The sequence below is a fragment of the Trichoderma ghanense genome (genome assembly GCF_004382785.1).
Source record: "Trichoderma ghanense strain CCMA-1212 chromosome Unknown scaffold_11, whole genome shotgun sequence".
Lineage (NCBI taxonomy): Eukaryota > Fungi > Ascomycota > Sordariomycetes > Hypocreales > Hypocreaceae > Trichoderma > Trichoderma ghanense.
In genome coordinates this window covers 352,187-373,272 of record NW_027395674.1, presented here as the reverse complement: position 1 = coordinate 373,272, position 21,086 = coordinate 352,187, and the positions used below count along the sequence as shown (strand labels likewise).

At 53.1% G+C, this 21,086-nt stretch overlaps 4 protein-coding genes across 4 annotated transcripts; 2 read left to right on the top strand and 2 right to left on the bottom strand.

Annotated features, from left to right (window-relative positions):
* Positions 1-1,031: 1,031 nt before the first annotated feature.
* Positions 1,032-3,316, top strand: CCMA1212_008103 (Polyol transporter 5; the record flags this gene model as incomplete). The annotated part of the gene is made up of 7 exons (XM_073705250.1): positions 1,032-1,094; positions 1,184-1,526; positions 1,586-1,746; positions 1,802-1,936; positions 1,989-2,698; positions 2,747-2,851; positions 2,907-3,316. Exons 1-7 carry the CDS (start codon positions 1,036-1,038, stop codon positions 3,314-3,316), a joined length of 1,923 nt encoding a protein of 640 aa, XP_073556100.1. The 5' UTR covers positions 1,032-1,035.
* An 11,277-nt stretch (positions 3,317-14,593) lies between these two features.
* On the top strand, positions 14,594-14,848 carry CCMA1212_008102 (uncharacterized protein; the record flags this gene model as incomplete). Its single annotated transcript, XM_073705249.1, has 1 exon — positions 14,594-14,848. One exon carries the CDS (start codon positions 14,594-14,596, stop codon positions 14,846-14,848), a length of 255 nt encoding a protein of 84 aa, XP_073556101.1.
* A 610-nt stretch (positions 14,849-15,458) lies between these two features.
* On the bottom strand, positions 15,459-15,698 carry CCMA1212_008101 (uncharacterized protein; the record flags this gene model as incomplete). Its single annotated transcript, XM_073705248.1, has 1 exon — positions 15,459-15,698. The coding sequence occupies one exon, from the start codon at positions 15,696-15,698 to the stop codon at positions 15,459-15,461; it is 240 nt and encodes a 79-aa protein (XP_073556098.1).
* Positions 15,699-15,797: 99 nt separating this feature from the next.
* On the bottom strand, positions 15,798-16,037 carry CCMA1212_008100 (uncharacterized protein; the record flags this gene model as incomplete). Its single annotated transcript, XM_073705247.1, has 1 exon — positions 15,798-16,037. The coding sequence occupies one exon, from the start codon at positions 16,035-16,037 to the stop codon at positions 15,798-15,800; it is 240 nt and encodes a 79-aa protein (XP_073556099.1).
* Between the last annotated feature and the right edge of the window lie 5,049 nt (positions 16,038-21,086).

Below are 21,086 nucleotides of genomic sequence, written 5' to 3'. Positions count from 1 at the left end.
ATGCAGAGTTGTATGTAAATCAGTCCCAGATGTAAACATTGCTAGTGTGGAAGATCCATGGGTCGAGAGTGTAATATCTTATCTTCTCCAGCTTTTCCAAGCCGCAACCGCATCGCCGCTGCTTCCTTCCCATGTTCCAGAAGCAAACGGCTACTGCTGCCCGGCGCCACCTGCCACAGAAAACAAGCTCAACGCCTTCGGCGTCCGTTGCCCTTGCCAGTTTTTATTCTGCTGCCTAGACCTAACCTCATCTGTGCTCTTGGGCTGGAGCCAAGCGCCTCCCCATTCGACGCCCCGTGTGCGCCTTGCCCCTTCCTGGCGAGTCTGTGACATCAAAATCCTCCGGCTGTACCTGCTCTACCTGTTGTACCTGCTGGCGCGAGACTTTAGCCGGCCCGGTACTTGACGGGTACTTGGCAAAGAGCCGGAGACTAACGGCAGCTGTCCCAACTGCCGCTCAGTGATGCAGTGACTCGGCGATGCGTCGTGTTAGAGCCTGGCCCGGCGACTCAGTCTCTCGGATATCATCGCAGCTGCCCTCTTTGTACCCTCGCTCTTCCCTCGTCCCTGTCCCTCCACAATAATCAGGTGCAGGGGCCGCAACCGAAGCCACTCTTGCCTCCACAACCCCAAGCTCAATCCTCCAGATTCTTTCCCCAACCTGGCCAACAGCGGCTGGTTGAGGAGCAGATCCTGGTTTCTGTCTGGGGCCCCTCAAAATTTTGCAGAATGGCTCCATGTTCTCGTGTCTTCCGTAAGACTGGACGGAGGGATTAGTTGTGGTGGTACAAGGGCGTTGGACATTGGGGCTTGCAGTGCGTTGCCCGCTGCTGATCCGGGCGTGTCCCGTACGACGGTATATATATGTCGACGCGGTCTCGCCCGTCTTCGGATGAAACCTTTGCTTCATGCAGGGCACAGCGCTTCTTCCTCTCCTTGTCTCTTCCTAGTCGTGGCTGCTTGAACTGGTGTCTCTCCTCCTCGTGTCAGCCTGTGAAGCACTGACTTGCCCGTCCACCACGTGGCTACAGCACAATGGCTTCGGACGATAAGATTGCCGCAGACGCGGCCTATCCCGAGCACAATGAGAAGATGTAAGTCATCGCGTCGGACGTTGCTGCCGCTCACGTGTTGTGTTTTTGTTCGCCGCGGCTGGGGTTGACTAACACGATTCTACTCGTAGGGTCCACGTCCACGATTCTACTGGCGAAAAGCTTGCTGCTCTGACCGACAACCTCGAAGGCGAGATCCGCAACCCCCTCAAGGGAATCCCCCGAGAGACTCTCTTCGCCAATGTCCGAGAATTCCACCGCTCAAAGGGCCTGCCCAACGACATCCTCCCTGTGTTGGAAAAGGGAGCCCTCGTCGCTCAGAACCCTGCCGGCTTTGAGAGCCTGAACGAGCTGGACGAGGAGGAGAAGCAAGCACTGAGAGAGGAGGTGACGCACCGATGGAAGCACCCGTGGGCTCTTTACTACACCATTGGTCTCAGCTCCATTGCTGCCGCCATTCAAGGTTGGGATCAAGTGAGCGAAGCAGCTGAAGAACCATGCCTCTCCCCTTTCGCTTTCTAACTCGCTTGTAGACCGGTTCCAACGGTGCCAACTTGTCTTTCCCTGAGGCTCTCGGTATCCCAGACAGCGCCGGCTCGTCTTGCGGTCCCGACGCCAACGCCGGCCAATGTGCTACGAACAGCTGGATCATCGGTTTCGTCAACTCCCTGCCTTACATCACGATCTGCTTGTTGTATGTTAGCCGCCACCTTTTTCTGTGGATGCACTACAGTACTGACATCTTCTAGCGCCGGATGGATCTCCGATCCCCTCAACGATTGGATTGGTCGCCGTGGTACCATCTTCTTGGGTGCCATCTTCTCTCTCCTCGCTCCCTTTGGCATGGCCCTCTCCCAGACATGGGGGCAGCTGGCTGCTTGTCGGTATGTAAAACGCGATGGTCCTCGTTCTAAATCAGCTGCTCACATCTGCTAGTATGCTCCTCGGTATCGGTATGGGCTTGAAGGAAGTGACTGTTCCCGTCTTCTCCGCCGAAAATGCCCCGCCTTCTATTCGAGGTGGTCTTGTCATGTCTTGGCAAGTGTGGACTGCGTTCGGTATCTTCTTGGGTACTTGTGCCAACCTCGCTGTTGGTAAGGTCGGCGACATTGCCTGGCGTCTCCAGCTTGCGTCTGCCTTTATCCCCGCTGTTCCCCTCGTTATCGGCACGTACTTTTGCCCCGAAAGCCCTCGATGGTACATGAAGAAGGGAAAGCACGAAAAGGCCTGGAGATCACTTCTGCGACTCCGAAACAACCCCATTCAGGCTGCCAGAGATCTCTACTACATCCAATGCCTCTTGGACCAGGAGGTGCTCCTTGTGGAGCAGGCCGGCCTTAAGGTGACCAACAACATGTTCACGCGCTTCATTGAGCTCTTCACCATTCCTCGCATCCGCCGCGCCACCTGGGCCTCTGGTATCGTCATGATTGCCCAGCAGATGTGCGGTATCAACATCATCTCCTTCTATTCTAGCACCATCTTCAAGCAGAGCGGTATTTCCGACTACACTGCTCTGTGGGCCAGTTTCGGCTTCGGCATCATCAACTTCTTGTTTGCCTGGCCTGCTGTGTGGACCATTGACACCTTTGGTCGGCGAGCCCTTCTTCTCTTTACCTTTCCCAACATGTTCTGGACTCTGCTTGGTATGTAGCACTCCATATAACTTTATGATCTTTGCTGATCTCCTCCAGCTGCCGGTCTCTGCTACCTCATCGAGCCTGATGTCGTCAACAGCACTCCCAGAATTGCGACCGTCGCGACCTTTGTCTACCTGTTTGCCGCTTTCTACTCACCAGGTATGCTCTTTTCCGACTCTTTAGGATCAGCAATTATATACTTACTGTACAACAGGCGAGGGTCCCGTTCCCTTCATGTACTCTGCGGAAGTCTTCCCTCTGTCACATCGTGAGATTGGCATGTCCTGGGCTGTTGCCACCAACAACTTCTGGGCCTCTGTCCTTTCTCTGACCTTCCCCCGAATGTTGACCGCCATGACCGCCACCGGAGCTTTCAGTTTCTATGCCGGCCTCAACCTGGTCGCCCTCGCCCTCATCTTCCTCTTTGTCCCTGAGACGAAGCAGAAGACCCTCGAGGAGCTCGACTACGTCTTTAGCGTTTCAGACCGCCGACACGCGAAATACCAGCTCACCGAGGTGCTGCCGTGGTGGTTCAAGCGCTATGTCTTCTTCCAGAAGACTGGTCCCTGCCCTCAGCTGTACCATGATCAGAATGCGGAGCAGACGGATGCCGGAAGTGCCTAAGAAATGGATGTTGATGGCCCTGAGCGGGCGTGGCAGATGGCGATTCGGTGATTTGATACCACTTTTTTCTTGTACCTTGACTGATGCATTATGATGGATGAAAATTACATTACGCAGCTATGCTTGGATAGATGACGGACATGGAGAGCTTCTGCAAATCTTGCCTTGTGTAGGCGACAGGCACCAGAGGCGGTGATGGTCGTTGTCTGATTGAATACTAAATTTCCATGCTATCATTTGATTCACATTATTGAAGTGAGGCGTCTGAGCTATCATGAAGTGCATGTTGTAAATACGGCTGGGAGTAACTTGAAAGTGAAACTCGTCTTGCGTTTACTCTAAGGTAATCACAACAGCCGAAGCTCGCCTATTCTCTTAGGGCACGGAGTTGTGACTTGGTTCGGCTCCTTGGCCATGCTCGAGGACATTGTCATTATGGCATCTGGTCAGGAGGAGGTTTGCTGTGGTCGGCAAATTGTATCCAACGCAGTGATGTAGAAGTATAGAAGACATTAACCCGGCATTTTGGGTGTTCATTCCATCATGATTTAAGACTGAAGATTGCCTGAAGACGAATAACAATATGTCAATTTGTTACCAAGGCATCTCAAAGCGGGCCAAAATTTTCATATGACCGCACAAAGTCATGAGCCCGAGGATGGTGAACTATTACAATCTACTGAGAAGCAGGTGTAAATGTGAGTCCTTGAACGAATATTTTTGAAACGGAAGTTATTCGTTCGTCGGATATGCCTCTGGGAGTGAACAGAAAAGATGAAGAGTCACGTACGGTGGGGATCAATCGGCGCTTATAAAAGGTCTGGGATCAAGAAGAGTGAAGTTGAACTGGTTGGTATCGAGGTCCCGAGAGTTTCTTCGGACTATGTATGCGCTCAAGCTGCCGAGATGTTTCTACGTGAGATGTTCACCATCGAGAAGGATGATTTCGCACTTTGGCAATAAAGGCTTTCTTTCGCATAGTCGCCAGCTAATACGTTACCTTCAAGAATGTTGTCTAGGGTATAGGCACCGTGATTTTCAAGGCTCTTCTTGTGGCTACCCTGCGCGTTGCTCTAGCATAAGGACCTGACGTCTCTTGACTTCGACTCCTCCAAGACCTGGTCATAGAATTGTACTTTGCGGCTCATCACATTCCCGCTGTATCGACATTCAAACCCAAGATGGGGAAACCGGCATATAACGTCTAGGGAAACCTTTCGTGAAGGAGATGTGCAAATCATAGCATCCATTTCTAAGTAAAACACCAGAAGCTATTTCGAGATTGAACGCATCCAACGACGACTCCGAGCGGACCCAGGTTACAGACTGCCTCAATCCTCTCAAACTACTACTAGATGACTTGGGGTAGTACACCATTCCAAAGCCTATCAAAACCCCTAAACACGTCCCGCCCAAATCCATAAGACGTCAAAACGTTAAAACTTTACAAGATAAGCCGTAAGACGGGGTTGGGCAGTGGGCGTCTCGAATTCTCCTACCTACCCGGAATGCATCGTTGAAAGAGACCATTCTAATTGGTTCCTTTAGCACATGTGTGTATTAAAGTTCAGAATTGACTTCTCTGCCGGAAAGTCCGTTCTAACATTCTCAGTCAGCAAGGACACGCTCACACATCCAGAAACGGCATCAGAACAGAGAGAAGGCTAACTCATGACCACTCTTCGGCATGGATCCGAATCCGCCCAAAGCCCATCATCACACGCCCTTCTAAATAAGAAAAATTCCCAAAGCCTCGAGAAAACAAACAAAGCCACAACGAGCCTACGTGTCCATTCATAATGAACCACAAGCACTGAGAAGGAAAGATGAGTGGCAAAACCCACCACGGCACGGCATCGCCAAAGCTCCTTCGAAGCCGACTACCTTCGCCTCCTCCGGCCGGGCAATGCCTCCATTACTTCCGATGAGTCATCCTTACCTTACCTGACATTCATATCGAATTTGTTTGAAATCAGACATCCAACAATCCCTCGATAAAGAGACCCTAGCAAGTCCCCCATCCCCCAAAAAAAGTCCCAAGACCCTGGGTTCACGCACATGCAAGTAGCCAGCTGAACAAAGTGACAAGACAGCAGTTCACAAATAGCAACAGCCCGCAAGCGAGCCGCGCGGACCCCCCTTGAATCAATCAGGGCTGACAGAGAAAATGAGAATGAAACAGGGCGCGGGCGGGCGATTTGTTGGAAACCGAAAAGTGTGCGGGTTCCTGCTAGTGGCCGCCTTGCGAAGCTGACAGCTGCTGGGGAGGGAGGGAATCCCCGGCCTTGTTCTGCTTATTATCATCAGCCACGATGGCTACAGACATTTTGTTTCGGCATGCTATTGTACATCTACCGCTTTGCCTTTTGTCGTTTTGCTTCCTTTTTGCCGTTTCCGTCTTCTGACTGCGTGCATTGCATTGCATGTATACAACCACACCTTTTTTTTTTACTGTCCGCCATACGAATCCACAGCCTATTTCGTCCACAAAAGAGGTGAAAGAAACTGATATATCACGAACATATACGCAGTACAAGAGGCAAGTCCTTGCGTTATAGCCGGACAAGGCCGATACGGCCGTTGGTTCACACACAGCCTGCACGAGGCCCCTTCGCCCACCCTTCCCGGACGAGCCGCAGGGGGGGGGAATCATTTTGACAGCAACTTATTGTAGCCATCCACCATTTGCTTTCTGTTGCCCGGTGTCTTTTCCCGCATGGAACTTTGTAGATCGTCCGATGACCGCGCCGTGTGAACCGATCCGGAAGAAGGGGGGAACGAACGGGGGCTCGGAACATGGGCAGAAGCTGTGGGCTTGGGTCCCGGGCCAGACCGCGAGAGAGGGGCGTGTGCACAAGGCAAGCCCGGGATTGTCAGAAAGTTGACGAACTGGAACTGCGGCTTGCATGAGTTTCTCGTCACATTGTGGAAGTGAATGGATGTGAGCAGATGGACGAGGTTGTATGCTTCAAACGAGTAGGAGCGAAATGTGGCCACTGCGCCGTTGCGGACAGCAAAGCTATCATACGCCCCCTGATGGAGACGTTCGTTCGCCAAGGCGTGGCTGAGATACCAATCGTGTTAGCTGCAAAGGTTAACTCCAAGCGAGGAACATGGTCAAATCAAATCAGATAACACATAGCCCACGATACCCTCACTCAACCTAGGGGAAACAAAAGAAAGAAATAAGCCAGCTGTAAGCCCCCTCAATACCGGATATCTCAATAAAACGAACGTCGTAACACAAGCAGCTCTAAGATAGGTGGGCGTGGGGGGGAGTGTGCCGTCCCGTCGGACCTAGAAACGCCCGCCCAACGGCAAATAAGCACGCCGGGGGTACTCTATCATTCTTAAGAGAACTTTGTTGAATAGGTTCGCTGCCGAGTCTGACTTGTAAGGGAGCCAGGGAATAAGCATTTCCAACTAACGAGCGGACTACAAGTTGCTCGGCCGAAGTATGTTTCAATCCTATATCCGCCCTTCCATGTATGTGGGTTTCTACTACTAGATGGATGTGCCGGCATCAAAACGACAAACAATAGCGGCTCGGCAGGCCGGAATCGGGACGCTATCGGCCACGGGACGCAAGTTCGACAAGTCTTGAGCTTACAACGAACTACGCAAATTAGTTCTCAAGCTGGCCATCTCGGCTCTCGCCCTTCAACAATCTTAAGGTAGCAGAGCGAAGCGAAAGCGACATCGCCTGAACAGAGAAAGGCGTCCCCGTTTTCTCCAGCCTTCCCGGGGGGCCTAGACCGTCGGTCCTTGCGACGACCGGGGCTGCGGGCTTGCAACGGTCGCGCGACGGGTCGGCGGCAAGGTGCCCAAGCCAACGGCGCTGTGAAATCCAAGAGAGACAGAGAGAGAGAGAAAGAGTCTGGAAGCAGGTCCTTTTTTTCTACCACATTCTGCCTCGTGATGAGGTGCTGCAGTGGTTTTGATCGCAGGGCTTGGATGGCAGTTGTTAGCGCGGGTCAACAGTCAGATGGTCCCAAGGGGGTGAAGAGAGCGGAAGTTGAGAAAGGTCGGGGAGCGATGAAGGCGTGCTTCGGCGTCGGTCTGGACTCTGCGGGTTTGTTGGAGAGAACGTGCGTATCCAATGCGCATCCATTCCATCCGCGTCCACGGGAATTCTACACGATTACTAGTTTGGACAGGCAACCATGGCCGCTTTGCCAGCAAGTCTACGGCAGAAATCTCATTGGCGAGAAGCAGCCAGGGCAAGGAGAAGAATTTGAAAGGCAGCCCCGTGGATGGAAGATCTGGACCATGCGAAAGTGGGAATTCCCATCAGTTGTTGCGGCATGTTTTGTTTGCACGTACGAGAATGTATGCATGCCGTTACGACGAGTGGAAGAGTCTGGACAAGTCTAGACCTGGAGAGCCTCGCCTCGATCGGTCTGGCCCGCGGCTTGGCCCGGCAGCAACCCATTATTGCATTCTGCTCCAATTCAATAAAAGCGTAACAGTTAACGTGAGCCGGTTTGGTCTAGACAGTGGCCCCTCGTCGTGTCAAGAAGGCGAATGCAAATGTCGGTGATTAGAGTCGCATTTGCAGAACGTGGGGACCCGGCGGGCGAAGAGGTGGCGATGGCCAGCTGGATGCCAGATGCCGACGACTTTTTTCCCTCTTTTTTTTTTTTTTTTTTTTTTTTTATACAACGCGCTTCGATATCGGAGAGCAGTCGGAAGAGAGGGGCTGGCACCGGAAAGACGGCTTCATTTTTGACAGCGCTTGAAGAAAGGACCCTCTCACGCATCAGAAGCCCAAAGAAACTTGATGCCAGTGCTGGTGACCGAACGGGCTTCTTCTTCCGGCTGCAGCAACACGTCGTCGATGCTACTGGTGCTAGTATGTAGAAACAAGTGAAGGCCGGCCGATTCGCTCCGTGCGAAATATGCAGCTAAGAAGGGTTGAGTTGGCAGAGCGCCGTGCCGTGTTCAGTGTCTTTTTTGCCTTTTTGTTGGTCACAAGGCCGAGGCAAAGGTAGCATCGTCGATGAGAAACCCGTCCACGTAGTAGCAGTAGTATCGTAGCAGAAGGTAGCAGTAGCAGTAGCATCTGCAGGGCAACTTTTGATTCGAAAAGATTCCGTCTCGGAAGATTGCAAGCCGCAACGGTCACATTCACGGCCACCAACTCGTTCCATACATGCACACTCGTCACCACGCAAAACGCACCAAACCCATACATTGCATACATGCAATAGACTATTACAAGCTGTACTCAGATTCCAGCACCAGCGATCGCGATGCCATCGATCACAAAGTGGCGAGAGCCGTCTCAACCGGGTCGACCCGCCCTTGTCTCGTCTGTCGTATGCGTGAGCACACACATACTACATACTTACTATATCGCACCCCCTGTATGATAAACGATTGGAAAATAGGAAAGAAAAAGACGAAAAAAAAGTAAGGGACCCTTTTCTATGTATGCGCAAATCGAGACTTTAGTAGGGGATCTCAAAAGGGGTCCCTTTTTTCCCCTCTTTGATCGTCGATGGCAAAACTGCAAGATGAATTCCCCGTAAATAAAAGACTGGGGGGGTCGTCGATAGAGGCGATAGAGGCGAGACATTTCCCGTCCCTTTTTTTTTTTTCTTTTCTTCTTTCCTTTCCCCTTTCTGAGCTGTATGTGTATGTAGCTTCGGGGGTATGGGTAACAAATATGTATGTATGCCCCCTTTGGCTGTCAAGCACGCGGCGCTACGGAAGGTCAAGATTGATTGATAGTCATCTGAGACTACTAAGTGATAATCGCAGCGGTCATCGAAGTGAAAACGTTACGGATGAGCACAAGCACGCATCACTCCTTTCGACACCGCGCGTACGCGCAATGAGATAGTTATTTCGTCTGTGACGTGAGGCATTAAGCATGTGCTTGTTATCTCTCTTCTTACGTCGTCATGAGACATGTTTGACACACCCTTCACTCTCTGTGATGAAGAGCACGAATGCATACGTTCGAGTTATGCTAGGGATCGTCCTTGTCTGGAAACACAATGAGAGTCGAAACACGGAGGGGCCCACCAAAGCTACCTTTCTCCCGGTAACTGGAAATCGACGATCAGTGCGGAGAATGGGCTCAAGGGAGGTGGGAGCACTGATTTTCGGGGGAACGGGGCCGCGGCGCATCAGGGACCAAAGGTCAGCAAGGCCAGGTTCACGACACCCACCTTACCAAGGAACACTACGTTCTGATATTGAATGCTTGGTAAGAAAGAGAATGCATAGCCTCTTTGTTGGTGAAGGAGCCAGTTCCTGGTTCGTTGAGATGGCGGTGACCTGCGCATTCACCTATTCCTCTCATTCCCTGCAAGACGTGACAAGGCAGCAGCCAGGCCGATTACGACGGGTGAGACACGGGACTAGGCAGGATGAGAGCAGAATGACTGCAGCCGAGGATATACAAAAGGGTCACGAATGAGCGTTGGCGGGATTTCGGGGGGTCACGGCCAAGCATATCGGGTGTGGCTCGAGACTTTCGGTCCTTGCAGAAGCTGTCCGTTGCCTGACGAGTCTGCCTGGGATTAATGAAAACTGACGAGTCAATACGGTCGCATGAGGCCTGAAGCCAGAGCCGGGCGAGCCACGTCGTACGACGGTTGCTGAGTAGCAGTAGGATGCACATTGGCCCAGCTTGCAGCGATGAGAGAAAACGGAAGCTGTACGTCCAGGGTGAAACCGTTTGTAAGATGAAAAAAATGGACTGCCGAAAAAGGGGGTGGCCAAAATGCCACGGACCGGTGCGTCTCGTCAACGTAAGAAACCGAGATAAGGAGGCCACTCCCGCCTCTAACCAAATCAAATGTCTTGGAAACGGCCGGCGTTCAGCCAGCCTCATTCGCAACTCAGCACTACAAGGCTCGAAGCAAGGAAAAAGGGAGACATGAAGCAGAAGAAAACAGGCTCTGAGCTGGAACCTTCTGCCAAGGGCCTGGGGATCGGGAATTTGCAGGGGCATCAAGGAGCAGCCGATGGGCGCTAGCCCGTGTGAGGCCATGCAGACAGGATGAGGCCGAGCAGCAGCAGCAAAAGGCGACGCTGATTTGGTGAGGCCTTCTCACGAGGAGAGAGACATGCAGCTTCTCCCTCTTCACTGGTTGGCTGAAATGAGCCGCCGGGTCGATGGACTGATTAGATTGTCTGAAGCGAAAACCGGGCAGGCTGATGACGGGGGACGGGTTTCTTGTCTGCAGGCAAGCTTGTATCAGAGGCTGCTAGGACGATAGGGCAGCCAAGTTACTATGCAGTAGGACGCAAATCATGGTGACGTGGAGCAGACGTTTTGCTGCGTTCCGTCCGCGGGCCAGCGGGACTTGGGGCGATGGGATCGAATTGACGTTCATTCTTGCCGGGTAGCTTGTCCCGTTGCCTTGTTTCGCTCGATGCCGTGCATCCAGGGGACGCTCCTACAGGCCATCGGGCCATCTGGCCATCTATCTCGGACGTCTGGCTCCGAGCTCGTGCTCATGCTCGTACGACTCATACGTCCGTCCATTCAGTACCTGCAAACGCGCGGCCAGTGATCCAGTTTCCTTCAGTCAGTCATATGTGCATGATAGGCCCGCACCAGGAGACGAGCAGCAGCCAGTCAGCGCGTCGTCGACGATTCCGATCCGGACGCCTTACGCGGGGGGGGGGGGTGGGGTTTGATTGTGCTGGAATCGCGGGAGTTGGCCCTAGCAATGCTTTGGGAGCGGATGAGTCATCTGCGTACGTGGGTTGTCTGTCGCAGTGTGTTTTACCGCAACTGAGACATGCTGTAACTGTCGCAAGCCGAGCACAGGTTTTGGCTGGCATGCAGCGAGAAGCATAGATGGAGAGCGAACAGACTTCAAGGCACAAGGCACCAAGCATGCAGCAACGCGAGTAAAAGTGCCCCCCTATATGCATACGTTCCTTTAGTGGACTATTCGCACAAATGCGGCTGCCGTCCACATGTTTCAAGCCTAGCGCCATCGCGGCCATCTGAAACGCGCGGGCTCTCGAGAGTCCATTTTTCCTCCCCCAAACCCCGTTTGTTCGTTGTCGCCGCTTGTTGCCCCGATCCCGAGTGGATTGCAGAGTGAATGCCTCGTTCAGCTGGGCCACAAGCCGGAGCCCGAAGCGCACCGATTCGCTGCCTCATCTTGATTAAACGCCTCGAGCACGATATCCATTCCTCCAGGCCCTTTCATTTATCCTGGGCTTCTGGAACGTCCTTTTTCTTCTCCTTCTCCCCCGTTTTCCACATGCAAGAAATGGCTTGTCTGATTTCCGATTGCCGACGGCGATGGCGATGAGCAAAAGTACGTGATCTCCATAGCTACGGTGCCCGACGGTGCAAGGGTCGAGAGAGATGGTTGTTTGCCATGATCGCGATTGGCGATGCGAATCTGCTGAGGACACACTCCCGGCTCACCGGACGCTTGCCCGACCCGAGATTTCGTGAGAACCGCTGTGCGTCAGCCTCCCTGCGCGGCGTCTGGCGAACGGATCCTGCCAGCTCGAATTCCACGGCAGGCCGTCTGAGCGCCCAGCTCTGGATCGCACGTCCATTGTGGCTTATTGCTTTCGGCGGAGACGCCGGGCCCCGACTCCGTTCACCGACTCGAGTTTTTCACACTTGCATTTCTGCTCGAGCCTTTTGCAAAAACTCGCGGCTTTGGGCATGAATTTGTGCGTTTACAGTTTAAACTGCGCGGCGCTATCCCGTCGTAGTGGCGTTTCGCGGCGCATGAGAGGAGAAAAGAGTCGGAAAGCAATCCAGACGGTGAGGAATTCTGTGTCCACAAACAGTTGGGCAGCCTCAGCACGGAGCACATTGGGACGGATTGCGCGAGCTGGCAGCGGCTTCCTGGGATGTCCCCGGCTTGAGCTTGTTGTTGTGGCCTCGGGGATATGGAGACGGCCTCGTTGGCATGTTTCTGCTCAATCCAAGGCCCGTTCTGGAGCGTTTCAATTTGAGTCGTTTCCGCATCATGAATGAAATGCACGGCTGGTCCGTCTCATCAGAGCACTCTAAGCAACGGAGCGGCTCTGTAAGCAGTTGGCATTGTCCATCGGCTTTGGCCTCGTACATATGGTGCCAATGCAGCCTGTTGTGTATTCTTATTTTGGCATCAATATCATAGTACGTGCAGTAGAGCCATCTTGGCCCGTCCGCACGTTGCTGTACAGCCACCGAGAGCAAGGCGAGCTTATTGCAGCGGCGCAACGCAACACACCAAGACACGTCTCGGACCGGGCGGCTCAATAGCTTTCCTTCCTAGAGGAGCTTGGATGCGCCGCGAAACAGAAGCTTAGCTGAGTCAATAGCTCAAAACGCCGAGACAAAGTGATGCATCGCCAGGTAAGCAGCAAGCTCCGATGGTCCTCGGGGATGCAAGCCTTGTCCCTCCTTGGCATCCAGAATCCTGCCGCCTTCGTTTGTTCGCCTAGCCAACGACGGCACACTCGGCTGACAGCTCTTCCCAGCTCTTGGGCTTAGCGAGTGAGGCGAAGAAGGCCTCTTGCTGCTCTTCTTTTTCTTCCTCCAGATGTTGTTGAGTGCATATGATATGGTATTTCACCCCCTGTCAGATCCACCGACGAGGGCGGCGATGACAGGTTTGGGAGCCCACCGCTCCCAGATCACGGAGAAAACGTGCGGCCTTTGGGCATCGTGATATCGGATGGTTCCCTGGTCCATACCCATACTTTTGCAAATTACCCGGGCGAGGGCGAAGACTGAAGAAAGCGATATCACCAACTGATTGGATTGAAGTTTGGAAAAAACTTTCCTAGTGGACCGAGGCCATTGGACGGACGTTGCAAAAATGCCAGACAGACCGGGTTCCAGCGCCCACACTTGTTCGCCGCCCCCCCTCTCTGACTCCCAAGCACAGGAAAAGTGGCCATTGGAGCAGTCTAGCAAAACGCCCTGAAATTCTAGTCTCTGCCAGGAGATTCAAGCAGCGAGTAGAAACGGGAAAGGGAACCAAGGCCCGTATCCTGCATATGCGCATAACCGCAGTTTGACCACGTCGAGCACACGCCCCCCCTTGCCCTGCTTCCCGGCTGTGCTGGACTTGGCTGCGCACGCCCTCCCTTGGCCAAGCGGTGCTAAGCCTTCTTTTCCAGCTTGCACTTATCCCGTATTCGAGCTGAACTGCCTCCCCCGTCGACTACTTGCTATGTTCATACCGTCTGGCTGCACATACGAGCGGTACGAGGTTTTGTCCTTGCAAGGCGGACCTTTCGAGCTTCAAGGTGGAATACGCGCGAGACCTCCATGGTGCCCCGATATGAACGCCCGAACATTGTAAACTGCTGGGGGGACCTTGATACGTGCAACAGGGAAAAGGCACAAACAAGGAAGTGCAGAATACCACCACCAGAGTCGCATAACAGAAAGGCATACCTTACCGCCCTCGGACCGCTCCAGCTCGGCTGCAGCAACAGGCCATGCAGGCCTGGCTCGCAACAGACAGTGACATTTGCTGCTACGATTCCATCACTTCTCGATTGCATACAGCAAGGTGCCCAAAACGCATGGACATGCATCAAAGCAACACAACACTGCCGAGCCCACCCAGTCCCGCACCAGCCGCCTTGGGCCGCTCCGTTGCCCGAACAGAAACTTGCAGTTAAAGAGAACTTCTTTGCTGCAAAAACCTACATGCGGATACCTACTAGGTATACAGATATCCCCCTTTGTGGCTTCTTGTCCCCGTTAGATGCAACACACTCCCGGTCCAGGCGGGCATCGACGATCGCCCTGCACACCTCCCTGGCGTGGATCGTTCCTTGTTGCCTTGCCTTGTTGGAACTGGAGACCCTATTTTTCTTTCTCTGGTCTTCTCTGCCTTTTTTTTCCCTCTGCCTTCTCCAAGTTGTTTTTTGCACGCCCCCCCACCCCCCTTGGGGATTACACTCCGCACGCCCCTTCCCTTGCCTGCTGGCCCTACGACACACCTCCTATTGCTAGTACTTTAATCAAGGCCCATCCCTCCTTCGAGAACGATATCCGCTACACAACTAGGACTGCTCGACATTCAGACAACTCTCATCTTCTCAACTCTCGTTTCTACTCTTTCTTCATTCTTCGATTTTGAATAGAGAGGCCAAACGAGGAAGCGACAATCAATCAACACCGCATCCAAACGCAACAGCTCAATACAACCACCGAATCGCCTCCATCTTCTCCACATCCATCGACGGTTCTCTACCCTTGGGAAAAACCGTCTTTGCTTCTCCTCCATCGTCGTCCAGACATATATCCAACAAAGCTTTTCAACCTCAATCCCCCAAAAGATGCCCGCTGCCGCCCTCATCGCCAGCCACAACTTCGCCTCCGCCTCGTCCTCCGACTCCGACGTCTCCTCGTCCTCAGCCAGGATGGACGCCAACCCCCGGCCCATCGCCTCGGTGCTGGTGCTGCGCTGCATGCGGTGCGCTCGATCCGCCGAGACGACGACGACGGACGACGCGAGCACCGCCGGCATGGTGCGCATCTCGCACAACCTCTACTACTGCGAGCGGTGCGCCAAGCTCGTGGGATACAAGTAGAGCGGCTGCCTTTTTGCCTCTTTCTGCATCAGCCCGCGCGAATACGCATCTTTTTACCTGCTTGAGCGACGCAGCCAGCTTTTATCACTGCGTCGTTGTACTTATACTATCCTTGGAAGTGAGCATACGATACGGCATGATAAACGGACACGCCCTTTTTCTGGACCATAGACGGCATTTTCTCACTCATGGCTGGTCCACCTGGCATCGCTACGCCCAGGGAACAGCCAGCGACAGCATTCGCCGGTCTACGCATTCATCTTACGCTGCCTTCTGACAGATCGCAAACGCCGTCACCTGTCAAAAAAAAGTCGATCTCTCACCTGCATTCAGGGAGGATTTTGGCACTCCTTCAGCCTCCTCCGCTGAGGTCAGATGGCCCTACGCCCAAACGGCACGGATGACGCCCTCGAGACCTGGCATCTTTGTCTCTTGGCCCTTGCTTCCTCTCTCCTGGATCGACGACTGAGGAAACGGGCGCTGCCTTATGGGAGTTGCTATCTTTATCCCGACCCCCCATGTCTTCCCGCAACGGGCAGCCCCGCGAGCCCAGGCCGAGGAATGCAATACGGGATTCGTCACCCAGGGCGGCGGCTCGACGGTCAGCACTCTATGCGGCATAGCTCGGGACGCGAGTCCCGGGACCGCCAGCAGCCGTTGGCCACATGGATAGAGATCTGTGAAATGCGCTCAGGCCCTCCAGTGTCTCGCCTTGCCTGGAGTCGTCTGGTCTCGGGCTCCGGCGCGACATTTTCGAGCGCTGGCCTTGAACGCAGCGGATGCTACCGAGACGGACGTGGCTCCGGCTTGCCCAGAGCGTTGCCTTTGCTTCTCCGCCGCGCATGTGCATCTCCAACGCGATGCCACTTGACGCTGCCTCGTTGTGCACTGCGCAGATGCGGTGCTACCCGAGCGTCCCTGGGTGCAGAAACGCAGTCCACGCATGCGCTCACACGCGCACACACACGCGCACACGCACGCACACGCACAAGGCGCAGGGCCTCCTCGCTTGCACCGCACCGTGGCTGGTCTTGTCCGTCTGCTTGCGCTGCACATGCGACGCAGCGACAGCGCCAGCGCCCTCGCGACCTCGCCCGCAGACCAGGGCCTCCAATTGGAGCCTGCGGCATTTCGGCACCTCTGGTCGGCGTTGGCCCTTGTGCGACGCTGATTCGATAGGCCTCGTCATTTTGTGACAGGTCGTTTGGGCCAGCCTGTCTGGGGAACTGGGAACCACGACGGCCTCGGACTCTCCACTCGACCTCGGGCGACATGCGGAACAGCGCCATCAATCAAGCCTTATGAAAATGACGACCGCCGCGATGAATGATGTTATCATCGACTGTATCAATTTGTTTCGCTTCTTTCTCCCCTCGGTTCCGCCGTTTTCCATCAGATACCCTTTACCAGATCCTTGCAGCTGCTGGCTTTTTCTCCTTTCATCTTCTTTTCTTCCCTTTTTTTTTTCGGTCCCAAAGGCTGCCGACGACAAGCGACAAATGGCTTGGCCCAGGGACGCCGTGTGCGACCAGTTCTTGCTGGGCGACAAGGGTCTGCCTTAGTCCTTGGGCGCTTTGAAGCAAGGGCAGGAAAAAAACAAGAGCATTCGCAGCGACCAGAGCAAAAAGAGAGAGGAGAAGCGACCGGTGGGTTCCTACTGGGGGCCCTGTTGGGTCTAGCCTGTGTACCGCCTTGGCCTCAACCCTTGGCATGCATCGTACTCCTTGTCTCGCTCGTCTTTGCTTGGTCCCTTTTCTGGTTTTCCCTACGGCACAGCCACTGACGTGGTGATTACCTGCTGTTGCACCTTTCTTCATTCCTCACGCCTTTCTCTGCATGGCGCTGCGCGCTTGAGAGGGTCTCTTTATTATTTTGGTGCTCTTTTGGCTGCATATACGATGGGACGAAACTCGTGGTCTGGTGTCGGGATAACGGCTTTTTTTCTTCTCTTTTCTCTTCAGTATCTATTGCGCGTGGTTCGCAATTGATTTGTTACCGAGTACTACTTTTTTTTCCTCTTATGTTTTGTGGTTTTTTTTTTCTGGTTGGTTTGGGAGGTACTATTTTCTCTGCTCAGGGAATATGCGATAGACGATGGGATTTTTTCACGTTTTTTTTTTTCCTACTGGTTATTGGGAATAGTATAGTGATACCACTGGCTTTGAGCCTTGCTTTTCAGTTTTAGAAATCAACAAATGCTATCATGACTACACACACACACACACATGCAGATACACATACTGCTCATTTTCCTTAACTACTTAAATGCCTTTTTTTAAAAGTGAATTTTGGAATAAGGGTGCAGTTTGGGAATGGGGAGGGAAATGGGGGCAGGATATGTGGGTGCTAGTATGTGGTCTGGATTTGCGTAGCCGCGGCTAGAACATGTGGTATGATGGATACTATGGGGGTCTCTCTCTCTGTCTGGTCTTTGGTCTGTTTCTACGAATTACACAGTTGGGCGCTGTCCTTTTTCGAGTGAGTCGAGTCTGAGTGCAGTGCTTGGCTTGCATGGCTTGCATCGGTACATGTATCTTTTACTGGACGGACAGGCGAGGCGCGTGCTGTCGAGGGCCTGTCTGGCTGTCTGGCTGGCTGTCTGCATGTGCGAAAGGTACGAGTATGTATGTATGTTCATGAGAGGCTGTAATTTGTTACACGTCTTCTTTTCTGGCTTTTACTGCAGGTGAGGGCGTCTGTCATGCGAGATGCCTTTTTTTTTTTTTTTTTTTTTTTTGCGGTGTGATGGGTTGATGAGGCCTACATGTACCTTTGTTCGTCGTGGGGTTTGCATGTGCGCAGCTTGACTTGTATTTGCCTTGCTTTGCTTTGCTTGGCTTTGCTTCCAAAAATAAAAGGTGTGAAATATGTAGGCATGAAGAGTGTAGGATTATATCTGCGGGAAGGAATGGGAATTTTGGATGATTGGATGGAGGCCTTGTCTGTCTGCAGATTTGGATATGAGTGTACGCATGATCTGGGTAGGTAGTTTATATGGTTTGAGTGCGAGCAACGGAGATGCATTGCGCGCATGTAGGACTTTTGGGGGGGGACACAGCGCCAGTGACATGACATGGCATGGCATGGGGTCTGTGGCTTGGGGACTTTTTTTCTTTGCGGCACGCAGAGCTGTTTGTATGAGTTCCTGTAAGGTACATGTAGTTCTGCAATCTATAGCATAGGACGTTTATCAGGAGTAGGATGGTGGGACGTAGGACTTGGCAGTGAGCCTTCAAGGGTTGTGCGGCAGGAGACGCCATGCCATGCGATGTAAGGCGCTGCTGCGCTGCGAGAGCTACGTGGATGGTCTACTTCTGCTTCGTTTTTGTGCTTTTGACAGATGGGGTGTGTGCTGTGTTACGCGGCGAGATGAGATTATTGGGTTGATTTGGGGTTGGGGGATGAGGATTTGGGATTGGTGTGCTGTTGGTGATGCTGTGATTGGTCTCTGAGGGCGTTTCGATAGGGAGTTCCATGGGACGAGGCTTTGTGAAGGGAGAGACATATGCTGGCGTTTTTCACCCAGACATGCTTGGCCGGAACTGCAGCATCACATGCTTTGTACCTCATTACCTACGGAGGTCATGTTGTAGCACGAGGCGGGTAAGCATGGCGTCTGATTTCCATCCAATGTACTTGGTGCCATGGAATCATGCTCTTCCCTTTTTTTCTCTTTTAACAGGTCTGTTTTTCTTTTGAGAGATGTGACATATTATCCACGCATGGGAATTGTCGTCGGAAATAACTCATGAGTCGCTCGCTGGCTGACTCGGGCGACTTTTCGTGAACCCTTGGTGGTGGTGGTGGTGGTACGAAATGGGTGGGTATATCTGGCAAGCAGGGGAGGAATAAGAGGCATGCGCTCGTTGTGCTTTTACCAAGGATATGAGGACATTACAATTCGCTCTTTTGGATGCCTTGCTTTGCGATGTGAGTGATTGACATGCATCCTTGTCTGACGGACGACACTGGGTTCAAAAAGACGGTGTCTTGTTTTTTGATGGGAGGACTTTGGAGTGCAAGTTGGTTTACGGCTGAGGGATCCCTGCGGGACTTGGAGAGTTGTTGATTTGGACACGCTGGGGCAGGAAAATGAGGATGGGGAGCTAATGAGCTGGTGGAGGCTTTGTTCCTGGGCCCTAGGCGGGTTGGCTGAGTTTAGAGCAGGTTGGGGCGGGTTGAGCTTGGTTCCTGGGAGGACTTTCGTAGATTCAGGCTGGGTCGATTTAAGAGAGGCTTCAGAGCCGTAGACTATCGATTCAACTCGTTCCTTCTTTGTCTCTACTGTTGCCTCGTGAGTGCAAAATATTGGACGTTGCGGGAAGCCTTCGACATGATACGTGCGATAGGATCGCATGGAGCCCGCACACCGTGTTCATTGTGTTGGGATATGGACATTTACAGTTTTGACTTGCACGGGTAAATCGTCGATCAGTTCGGATCTGGGATTCCCGCCCTTGGCTGCCTCTCGTCCATGCCGCAGATCCCCTTTCCAGCTCGTTCATCTTGTCTTTATAGAGACAATTATCGGTGAAATTGCAATATGGGCAAATTGAAAAGGGAACATAACCCCCCACACCACGATCTGGGACCGCCCAATTCAGTCAGTCCTCTAATGACAAGGCTCATCTTTCAGGGCGACAGGGCGTCCATATGGTGAAAGCCAGCGAACAAAACGATCGCTGTACTTGAAGCCAAAGAATACGCAGGAGGAATAAACATGGCATCCACGGACACCACCCAACGATATCACAAACACCGTATCCCTCGCACGCCGAATAGAGGGAATCCCCCTCCACCAAACGGGGCATCTCCGTCGTCGCAAGACGTCGCCCAGTGAAGCAATTCCGTTTGCCCAGAAAACCAGATGCATGAGGGGGAGCGTAGCATCGGATGCCGGGATTGCTCTGGGCAATCTTTCGCGATGCGGCCTTGCCTTTGCTTTTCAGTTTGCCTCGCTTGCCGGACGCGAGGCTGGTTCCTGAAACTGAGCTGATCATGGAGCCTGATATGACAAGTCGAGGCCAGGCAAGGGGTGATGATGCCTGCTTTTGGTTTTCTCCATCTTAGTACCTAAATCGATCCGATGCCTGGCTGCACATGTAGCAGGGTATGTCTCTCTTCTGGTGCAATCCGCGGCGGTGGACGAGGCTGGGGGACATGCCCAGTAGCACATGCGCAGCACGGTCATCGTGGCATTAGCGGGCGTGTTTGCATCTCCAATGGCAAGCTTTCGCGACAGACCAGGCAGGAAGCACACAAGACAGAGAGAGGATAGGACAGGATAGGATGATGAGGGAACAGGATTCGGAATGGATTCACATGACCCCCTTTGCGGCATGGCACGATCCGTCCATCCTCTCAGCAGATGCGTGTATCAGGTATAGACCACCCGTACGAGCAAAAAAACGATGCGCTGAGCTGCGTACATGCGTGTACCTACATGACATGACATGACACGACGAGACATGGTCAAATCTGCACGCATCTCGTCTTCATTGGTCGTAAAAGTGCAGTTTTATTCGCATGATGCCAGCTTCCGGATTGGACGGATATTGCCTCGAGAAAGACTTAGCGGCCAGTGATGTGCAGCCGCGGGATCTGGGATTCCTCTCTCAACACATTCATGTACCTAGTAAGTGTGGCTTGTGAGAGGGTTTCTATGTTTGGTATTTTCGGGGCGCTGTGCGCGGCAAAAGCGAGGCGGAGAGAGGGGAGAGAGTATGTAGCTGCAGGGAGTATATCCGTGCCTGGGGAGGCTGGGGGGGGGACCGGGAGGAGGATTACTGCTGCGTTTTCGACTGGGGAGGGGGGATGGGATTCTGTGATGTTTGGCCTGCTCGGGTTGCGGGAGGGGGCCCTGGTCTGGGGGAGCTGAGCGTGTAGATTGAGGAACAGGATGGGATGACTTGGGGGTTATGGGTCGCCGAGATATGGATTGCTGTCGGTGTGTATACCGCTTTTGAGTGTCGATGAAGGGTTGGAATGAGAGAAGACATGGGATCTGTATGACATTGTACTGCATGCAAACATCGAATAGTACCGCCAAGCTGTCAATCCTCATCCCCAAGCTCGTATGAACGGGACGCTCGCGCATCTTCTTCCAGCAGACCAGACATTGTTCGTACTTGTACGTACGAGACAGCTCCCACAGTCTTCGCCTTGCCATCATGTAACTGTATCTCACACAGCAAAGCCAGGGTGAAAGGCTCAGGAAAGGAGAACCCAGAGAAGCTGA